A 10,482-nucleotide genomic window follows, 5' to 3' on the forward strand; every position below is an offset into this window, starting at 1 on the left:
ACCAACCCATTCATACTACATTTGTTGACAAACTTGAGGAAACTTTCTTATTACTACTGACAAACTGGCACACAAGTCAAAGGTGTGCTTCATTTCACACCATAGTCTGTATTATTGCCAAATCTGAATAACACTTAGATTTTACCTCCTGCCTCACTAGTGTTGCCAAGATTTAAATTTAAAAAAAAAAAAAAAAAAAGGATGTGTTACTCTATACATACTCAAAGACTAACTTATCCCAAATACTTATCCTAGTATCTGTTAAATCAAGCATTCCAGGGAAATTATATTCCCATAAAATGACCAATATATTTCACGATACTCTGAAGTTGAGTCTTCAAATACAAAAATGCAGGCAAAGTTAGAGCATCGTACCATTTTTACTAACTCTAGTAAAAAACACTGCTAAATTTCATCTACTATCACTTGGGCCTTAACAGCAGATGCTGTCAGAGTGGAGGTGGCAATTAAACAGCAAAATGGGTCAAATTAAGTACTAAGTGAATATCCTATAGATACGAAGGGCTTAAAAAACACAACAGCCTGTTTATTGGGCAAAACAAAAGTCTAGACATTAGAGGCCTTCTGGGCACATATTGCCTGAAAAGCTGCTCCTGAAATCAGAGGCCGTGTCTGTCAGTGTTGGCAAGGACACATCAATCCCCAGGCATGCTGGCTCAGCTTAAGACCCTGGCTGCGTTCTGTAAGTTACAACCATGACACAACAACCAGTCTGTACAGGACCAGGCATGCCCTAGTGAAGCCCAGTGATTCTTAAAGCAACTTTTAAACAATGCACAGGTAGTAACACAACAGAAGACCCAATTGTTCCCAGCCCCACCCCCAAATTAGTGATGGGGAGCAAATGCTACCTAAACATTTGAGTAACTCTTTCTGCATAAGCATGTCACTGTTGGGAAACAAAAAAACAACTTTTTTCAGGTGATTATATTAACTGGAAATTTGGAATTCCCCCCAGTAATGATTTCCTCTTTGCTCCCAATGGAGGCACACAGGGTAGGCCAGATGACTCTTCTGATGATGTCTTCACCAGCAGGGAAGACAAAGGATGCAAAGATTCACTTTGTCAATTGCCCAAATGTGTAGAATTCACACAGCTGTCATTGGCACATTGTAGAGATACATACATTGCAATTTGTTTCACCTGTCTTGCCAGACAGCTCCATGCTTTTACATTTTCCTTCCAGCCAGCATAATCCAAGACTGCAAAAATAACTTCAAGCCCCAGACGACATCTTTTTCTTTTTCCTGGATAAAGAGTAGGCTGATTAATGAATTACTTACATTGGGCTGTTCTCATTAGTAAGAAACAAGTGAAATGTAGTTCTCCATCTTGCTTCCTCAAAATGCTGCTACTTTCCCTATTACTCAGGGTTCCCCCCCCATTTCCTTCTGGCTCTTCCAAGAGATAAAGTTAAGGAATACTTAAAGTTAAGGCCCTAAAGCACAGTTTGTACCAGAGGTAGTGTCCCTGCTCCTATCCTGCTCAAAAACTGCTGTCTCTAAGAGCTGCACACAGGGCCACTCACTTCTTCCATGCGGCCTTGCTTTACAATAGTTGATGTTTCCAAAGTTCCCTAATGGGCTGCCCATGGGCACCACGTTCAACACACTCTTTCCATGATAAGGGAACAGAGTGTGCCTCTGGAACACTTAATTCCTGAGATGTTATTAAAAAAATCAAATCTGGAACGAATAAAGCAGCAGAGTTCTCAAAACCACATTTGACCTACCACAGAAGATAAATACAGGAAAAGTTTGAGTATAAATTATAATTAAAAATCAGTTTGTCCTCATTAGCTATGAAAAGTTACACAAATGTGATATGCATGAACAGAAAAAAGAATGTTTCAGCCAGGAGGTTGCTATTTCCATTCCCTAAGAGGAAATGCAGAAGAAAGAACAATCTTGATATAAGGACTTTTCAGCAGTCTGCTGACTTGCTGGAACATACCAGATCAGACAACAACTTGCAATGCAGTCGGTCACTATGGAAAAAACAGTCTCCAAATTGGAAAACTTTCCTACCAGCTTGGAGAAAAAATTTCCCTGAAGAGGAGGAAGACTTTGTTCTTTGATCAGTAGCATAAATCTACCTCAGTTCTTCCAAAAGAAAATGAAAAAATAAATAACTCAAGAGACCCCATAAAGAATTCAGTCCATGGCATTTAGAGCAGGGGACCCGAGATAAAAAAAATTTAAAAAAATAAGTTATTTTTAAAGTGCTGGCTGGCTGTGCCAGAGCTTGCTTAGATCAGCCTTTAAAATGAGAAAGGCATTTGTCTACAGAACTTTGTAAACGCCTGCTCACACATAAACCTAATCCTGTGATTGGAAAGTTGGGGTTTGGGTTAGATTTTGTTTTTTTCTTAACAAAACTACTTTGAAAAGCAGAAAGAGGCTGCATAAAAACTTCAGAATATTATTCTAGATTAACATAAAGGAAAAGAGCAAAGATATTTCAAAGACTTACTTGATTTCTGAAGCATGGTATTAAAATCTATCATTAGTTCATGAGAAGGAACAAGATCATGCAAGATCTGAAAAATAAAATAAAACCACAAAACTCAAAGATACATTGTTTTTATGTGAAAACTTCTGAAGACTTGAAAAGACATCAAGAGAAGCACACACTTCAGAGAGAGAATTAATATCTAGGTCCATTTTGCACATCTGACACTATCCTGTGACACAATAGATGAAATACTTTGATGGCTGCTGAAAAACATTGCATGTGACAAATGTAACAGTCCCAATGAAGAGCCCAAATCCATATCCAGTGTCCCCTTCTAAGGGGACAATATCCTGTCCTTCCTGGCAAGTTCTAGCTCCCCTGTCTACTGCCCTGTGCACAGGATCATGTTTCTGGACTTTCCATACCAGTGCTTTGATTTGTCACCACATGGTAAGAGAATAGTGTATAAAACCACTCTAAAAAGCACTGATGGAAGTTTATGCACATATGCTACCACTTAGAAGTCTAAACTTTATGAAGCTGTTCCACAACACCTGCCCTAATCCAAGCACATTAGTGCCATCAAGTGGCACAGCAGATTGCAAAACACTGTTTGCAAGAAGCTATCAAGATCAAGAAGCAAGGGCAAGGAAAGAAAGAATTTAAAAGCAACTATACAAAAACTTAATATCACAAGACCTTGTCTGCCAACAACCAGCACTGTTTTAGCTTAAATGCAGAGTTCATTGAAAACAAGCAGAAAAACAAATTGTTACACATAATCAGTATGTGAAAGACCAGTCATCTCACCATACTTTGAGACTGTAAAGACTGCTGGTACAGATTTCTGCAAGCATGTAAACATGAATTCTGAGCTTGTTTACTGAGTTGAAGTTATATAATGTATCAAAAGAGGCAAAACAGAGGCTTAAATTCAAAGACAGTAAAGGATTCCATTTGCTTCAACCATTAGCACCACTCCCACTAACTTTCTCTAGCCCTCCTCTACTTTTCACAAAGAATACAGTACCTTAAATAATGTAACATGAGTTCAAATTAAGCAAACTGTCAGACAGCTATGCAGCATGAATGCTGACTGCATTTACTGTACAATATATACCTTGAGCACGGATATGAGTGATTTCTTTGATTCTCCATGTCTCTTCAGGAACTGATAGAGGTAAACATGAGCATTGGGATTAGCAGGAAACTTTGAGTTGTAGGCATATTCACTTAATACTTGGTGGGCTTCATTATAATCTCCATAGAACTCCAACAACTAGAAGAATTAAGTCTGTAATTAGCTTGCCACATTTTAGTACTCATACTCTTAAAACAAATTTTGGCCTGCCACAGAACTATCCAATTAGCACAATCTGTGTCTAAAAAGAGCAGCATAAACTGCACATTTTCATTTTACTGGCTACTATCTTATCACAGATAGACAAACATCATGCACAGAAGCTGCTACAAGAGTAAACTCCTTTACCACTTATTTGTCAAAGAATTACCAGCATTTGCACACTGGAAAGAACTGAAGCAGCTTGCCATGTCATGAGAGAACTCAATGAAAGAACTTGGCAGATATTAGCACCAAGTAAAATTCCACAAATAGGTGCTTAGAGAAGCGAGAGTTTGGCTGCATTCACAAAAAGTGAATAATTTCAAGGACACTTTATGATTAACTTTATTTTTAATTACAAAAGTGGGCGTTTTTAAGTGAACATTTGAAAAAAAAAAAAAAAAAACAAAAAACCCAAGAAACCACAACACAGAGGGACTACATAGTTGCTGTCTTTAATACTTAGCAGATGCAGAAAGATGCTGCCCTGCCAAGAAGAGAGAACTTACTTTCAGGAATTTAAACAAAGCATCTGTGCTCCAGTTTCTGCACTAGAATCAAGAAAACAAAATATGCAAGCTGTTTTTCTGTATCTTTTCCTTGGCAATGCACAGGTAAAGTCCTTACTGCACTCTGTGCAGGCTCTGCAACTCTACCAGGAGTAAACTACTCTAAATCAAAGCCAGTGAGATGCAAATACAGATGTGCTGATTTTAAAATACTTTGTTTTCAGCTACACACATAAAAAAGCTGCAGACAGACATCTTAACAAAAATTAGACAGGAAAACACAAAAAGGAATGTATCTGTAAAACATGCCCTTACATCCACATAGCATTTCACAAAGAGATCCCAGACACCAGGTATTTTAATAATCTCCTTTAAGTTCACTGCTGCCTTCCGAAAGCAACTGTGCATTTCCTGTTCAACAGACAAGTTTTCAAATCCATCCAGCCCTACAAAAACATAAAAGAATGCCACAAAGTTAGTTTTGCTAATTAAAAGACATCTTAAACCAGTGCTGCACCTGGGAGATGGTCACATTTTGCTACACAAAAATTCCAGAGAGCTTTCAGAAAAGAACCAGAATGGTTAGGGTTGGAAGGACCTTAAAGATCATCTAGTTACAACCTCCCTGCATGGGCATGAACACCTTCCACTAGATCAGGTTGCTCAAGGCCCCATCCAACCTGGCCTTGATCCCAGGGAGGCAGGATCTACAACTTTCTTGGGCAACCTGTTCCAGCATCTCACCATCCTCACAGGAAAGAATTTTTTCCCAGTGTCTAGCCTAAATCTCTCACCTTCAAGTTTTAAACCATTGCCTCCTGTCTTCTCACTACACACGCCCTACCACAGCTTTCTTGTAGGCCCCCTGCAGCCTGGTCTCTCACTGAGTTATTCCTCAGTATTAGAAGAAATCTGCACTGCTCTGGGGCACGACAGGCAGTATAGAAGTCAACACAGTACCAGCACAAGGCCCATAAAGAAAACTCAATTCCTAGTTTTCATAAAAAAAGTAGAGATACAATGTAACTTAAGACACACAGCCAGCGGGTATATGCAGAATTAGAAGAAAGACTTTTTAAAACAAACTGAAATTACACGTAAATTTTGGGGGCTTTTGCTAGCACTTAAAATTCTAGCAGCAGTCAAGCACTTCAACACATGTAAAGAAAGCCCTGCTACAAGAGAGTACCTTCCTTTGATCACTGTTTTAAGTAATGCTATTTTAAGTGATTGAAGTGGGGGAAAGTGAGAAGTTTCAGAAGCACATCAGAGCAGTGCAGGTCAGAGTGCCATTTTGGAACCACCATCATTCCTGGCATGAAATTATGTACCATAACATTGTATTTGAAGTCTTTATTTCTCCCTGATGCCTTTATATGTAGATAAAGGAAAAAGAGCAGCTTGCATGGAAAAGATGTCAATGCAAACCAAGGAACTGAGTTGAAGTTTACAGGTTAATACAGTAATACCACCAGGACTTACCATGCTCTAACAGGATATTCTTCTGCTTAGACCAGCTATAGTAGTCCAACAATCCCCTGTAAGCTTGAATCAGTTTCATTTCTTTATCCTGAATGGCTGTTTGTTCTCCATACCTCCAGCTTTCTGCCAGGGACAGGTTTTGGTAAGCATCATCTATTAGTCCATTGCAAAGGAGGTGAAAGGCATGCTCTAAACAAACCTGCAATTCAAACAGTCCATACCACAGCATTTCACATCATAAATGGAGAATCTCAGCAATACAATAAAGTTCTATACAGGTGTGCAGGGAAAAAAGATCCTCATTACTGGCATGCATATAAAATATTACAAAATCAACTCAGTATGGTATTTTAATTAGAAGAGAATTTTACACCAAACAGTATCTTCAAGAAGAATTTTGGAGAAAAAGGCAGCAGTGAGAGAATACATGTGTAACTGGGGGAAGGGAGATGAGCCAAGAGCCTAATTTTTTTCTGTCTGAAGATGCTGGAGAAATATTAGAAATCAGAGACACATATAATATCTAAATATATAACCTTGGAAAGGGAAAGGACTGAAGACCTTTAAATCTCTGGGGCAGAAAGTCACCCACATGGTGGTAGACAGCGTCTTATCAAGGTAGCACAAAGTTGTCTCAGAAAACTGCTGGCCATTAACAAATGCTGTGCCTATTTAAGATCATCTAGAAATGACCTGAGAAAATCCAGTTGGATTACATTTTTTGATTTTTAATTTGTCTCCTGAACTGCAGAACACCTGAAAGAGGGATGTCCTACCACCCTATTATGTTAATTAGTGACTGGATAGAAACCCTCTCAGTTGGTCTTTAGCAAGTAACATGGAACGAAGCATCACCACAAGTGAGAAACTGTCAAGGAAATCTAAACAATTCAGGCTTGAAAGAGCCACCACAGAAAAACAACTAGGGCTGGGTGACACAGGGGTTCACAGTATCAGGCACACTATTTTATATACAGATTAGATACCTGAAAAGTGATCAGATAATGATGGCAAAATTTAAGTACAACTGTTCAGTCAAAAGCACAGAGGCCAAATTAAGGATTGGGAACAAAACTTGACAGGTGCTAACCTGTAATTAGATGTTACTGGGGCATGCTCAAAAAAGAATTTAACTGTTTCAAATCAAAAGATTAATTAAAGGATTTAGGCATTTGTAAAAACTGACAATACATACATGTGATAAAGTATATAGGCCAAATGCAATATGGTTAGTTATAGAATAACCCTTAAAATACAATCCAAGAAGTACCATCTTTTTGACACTACTGTCAGCAATACATTTCAAGAGGGAGCAATTCAGAAACTAATACTTAACTATTCAGCTAAATATAAGAATACAAATACAGTACTCAAGTGTTCAAGTTAAAGATGTAAAGAATCAATGTACCATTAAGTATGCTCACCTTCAAATACCTTTTTACTCCAAAAGTTTTCATCTGTTCTATGAAGGAGTTGAATTCTCTCATGCTGCCATTGGAACAATGGCACAGAATTTCAGTTCCAACTCTCCAAATAATCTATTAATGGGAAAAAGATTAAAAAGTAACCTTAGCACCAAAATGGCAACAGTCACCATATATGCTGTCTTCTCAAGACTTATAATTAGTGTAACATGTAAGTAAAATATATGTTTCAATAACAAATAAAAAGGAATACTAAACTTTGTCTATTGCTATAGTTACCTACACGCTCACCTAGTAGCATTTTTGCAATCATTCAGTGGATGCTTCACAACTGCTTATTACAAAAGTAGCACTTCAAGGTTTATGAAAACCATTTGTCAGAAGATTTCCCCTCCTGTTACTAAAAACTTGTTTTCCTTTGGTGATTGCAATGAGATGCAAGGTATATATAGCAAGGTATTTGCACTAGCAAATATATAGCAAGTATAGCAAGTATTTGCACTAGACAATAAGGGTTATTTGCAATTAGTATAGCTTCCCATCTACATGCACTTGTTTTCAAGATCTGCCTACTCTATGTAACCAAACATTCCAGCTATTCAGCCATATTCAAGTACTCTGCATTTATTTAACAACTCTGATCCCTTTACTGCTACTTATATCTCAGTACATAACAGGAGTTTTGTAAGTACAGGCAGAGCTGGTAAAGACCTAAATAAGCCACTAATTTTCAGATTTTGACTGACGGTATGCCAATGGAAAACATATTTAATGCTCTTCCATTGCAGAGATCAGGATAACTGTTCATAGATAAGCTCCTGATGCAACTAGCTTATACCCAGCCAAGTTTTCCTCTGTTCTGTCGAGGGCCTAAGTAGAAAAAAAGGCAAATCAAAAAAACCCTCAGTACATCCACAAGAAAAGCCTGCACACCCAGAGAACTTTCTAGGAGGACCACTGAGCACTCTGATCAGGAAAAATGCCAGACAGCACTGTAGATTCTCAGCACCCCTGAAAGTGAGATCTCAGCAGAATTCAAGCTCTGGCAAGACTGGCAAACTCACAGCAGGGGCATGGCTGTGCAGCAGAGACTTTTAGTGAGTAACTGGACAGCATGCCATGCTGCCTTGAGTGCTACCAATGATGAGGTCAGGTGTACTTTTTGTTTTGTTTTTCAAAAGAACCCTGATAAGGGACACAGACCAACTTACCTCAGATGGATTCACGTATTCTCTAGAAAAGTCTTTCTCTAGAGACTCAACATAGAAAGACAGAAACTCTGCTGCCCTTTTCCACTGCTTTTGAAGCATGGCATCCTGAATGTAACGTAAACACACTTCCTTGCTCTTCTTAAAATTTAACTTGTGTTCTTGGGAAGATGCTAAACAAACAAACAAAAAGTCAACCGAGTCCACACCTTCACAACCATTACTCTTATAGCAATGTGCCTACCATTTCAGCATCTCTTATATGATCTCTCTCAACCACTACAGAAAGGGATCTCAGATTATGCAGTTTTGAAGTTAAATGCACTTACAAGTTTGCTGGGATGAAAGACAATAGCAAAAGCTGGAAATGTATGAAACAGCATTTTCCACAAGCAGCATGCAGCTGCAGACACTTGGAACAGCAAAAAGCCAATTCTTGCATATTACTGCTTTACAGGAATTAGAAAATTGTGATGCTTTGATAATTTCGAAGTATATTTTGCTATATTTTTTGAACTATTCTCTTCCCTTACCAACCATAATGGAATTTTGTAAAACCAAGATTTGCATACATACATAAAACAAGAGACCATTCCACCAAAGGTTAATTAAGCACTTCCTATTAAAAAAAATAGTTTAAATAAGAGCAGGCAACAGAGCCACTCAAACACTTGAAGCAGTTTTATTACAGTTCACTCTACAAAATTACCCCTTAACAGTAATCAGTTTTGTCATCACACCTATTTCTAACCTCACAGGTTCCAAGTACGAAGAAAATAGACCTCACAGTGAACACCGTAAGATTAAATACACCAAGTAGCGTGGCTACTGGAGGCAAAGCCCTAAAAAACAAGTTGCTTGAGAAGTCATCTGACATGGAAAGAGCTGAAACAACGTGTTTCACTACAAACACAGACCGAAACAAAAACCTTCAAAAAATTTGAAAGGTTTTGAAGTCACCAGCATCCACAACAGTTTTGTTACCAGTCATCTCATTAACCTTAATTTTCTGATTAGCGTGCAGACCGCCTCCAAGCGTCGCGCCGCCAGCCGGGCAGGCAGACCGCAACGCGGGGATCGGGAGCAGCCCCGAGGACACCGGGAAGCTCAGCTGCATCCCCGCCAGGAGACCGGGAACAATAGGAAGGGGCCGACCGGCCTCACCGGCACCAGGCGCCGCGAAGACAGACGGCGGCGTTTCTGCCTCAGAGAGACGGCGGAGCGCGGGGAGCAGCGACATAAGGGCCGGGGACATAAGGGAACCGCATCTCTGCCCTTACCCGGTTGGCAGAGGTGTGGTGGCAGGAAGGGCAGGTGCAGGCCAGGCAGCAGGGTGCTGCTCCTCGTGTGCGCGGCACTGTTCTTCCCCGCCGCCTCCTCCTCCTCCAGGAAGGTGTCCATGGCGCGGCGGGCAGCCCCTCACACCCCCCTCCCCGCCCAACTGCTGTGGGCAGCGGCCAACTTTGACCATGGGAGGGGCGACCTCACTGCGGGAATACCAAAGCAGCCTCGGGCAAAGCAGTTCGGGCCGCTCCGAACTAGCCCAGCCGAACAGGACCCTGGCACCCGGACATTCCCGGACAGCAACGCTCAGGCGAGGTAGTGAGGAGGTTGGTCCCCTGACGACGATCGGCGCCTAGTGCGCATACGCTGCTGCTGGAAGGCGCACGCGTCCTTGTGGAATACCGAGCGATTCTGCCGCCTGCATGGAAAAGGAGTGGGAGGAGCAGACAGAGGAAGAGGAGGAGAAAAAGGAGAAAACGCTGTTGCTCATGCGCGTCGAGGAGCCACGCAGTGCTGCTGCCATGATGGGAGAGGCAGTTTTCTACCCGTGCGCCTGTGCAGGGCATGGGTGGGGTCAGGTCAGCGGGAGGGACTGGCGGGTGTGGCAGTCCAGAGCTGGCCGTGGGGTACGCGGCCGGACTGGGTCGGCTCGGCTCTTTGCGCTTCGGTTCGGCCTTTTAAAGGGTGTCGTTCGTCCTGGTTGCTCGGCACCCTTTGGCTGTGGGGGCTGGGCTGGGTTGCGAGGAAAGGGCGTAGG

The 10,482-nt window shown here is 40.9% G+C and overlaps 1 protein-coding gene across 2 annotated transcripts in view; it reads right to left on the reverse strand.

The window, feature by feature from the left end:
• Positions 1-10,026, reverse strand: part of TAF1A (TATA-box binding protein associated factor, RNA polymerase I subunit A) — an 11,802-nt gene extending 1,776 nt beyond the window's left edge. Inside the window, exons 1-8 of one of the 2 annotated variants that reach the window (XM_071739715.1) lie at positions 9,722-10,026; positions 8,445-8,614; positions 7,234-7,347; positions 5,810-6,008; positions 4,643-4,773; positions 3,597-3,755; positions 2,495-2,561; positions 1,149-1,269 (exon numbers count right to left, since the gene is read on the reverse strand). In XM_071739715.1, coding sequence (XP_071595816.1) covers positions 1,149-1,269; positions 2,495-2,561; positions 3,597-3,755; positions 4,643-4,773; positions 5,810-6,008; positions 7,234-7,347; positions 8,445-8,614; positions 9,722-9,842 — 1,082 coding nt within the window. In that variant the 5' untranslated portion in view covers positions 9,843-10,026. The remainder of the gene's footprint in view (positions 1-1,148; positions 1,270-2,494; positions 2,562-3,596; positions 3,756-4,642; positions 4,774-5,809; positions 6,009-7,233; positions 7,348-8,444; positions 8,615-9,721) is intronic. The other variant, XM_071739717.1, reaches the window with a different exon arrangement.
• Positions 10,027-10,482: the final 456 nt, after the last annotated feature.

Source organism: Heliangelus exortis, chromosome 3 (genome assembly GCF_036169615.1).
Source record: "Heliangelus exortis chromosome 3, bHelExo1.hap1, whole genome shotgun sequence".
In the NCBI taxonomy this organism is placed as follows: domain Eukaryota; kingdom Metazoa; phylum Chordata; class Aves; order Apodiformes; family Trochilidae; genus Heliangelus; species Heliangelus exortis.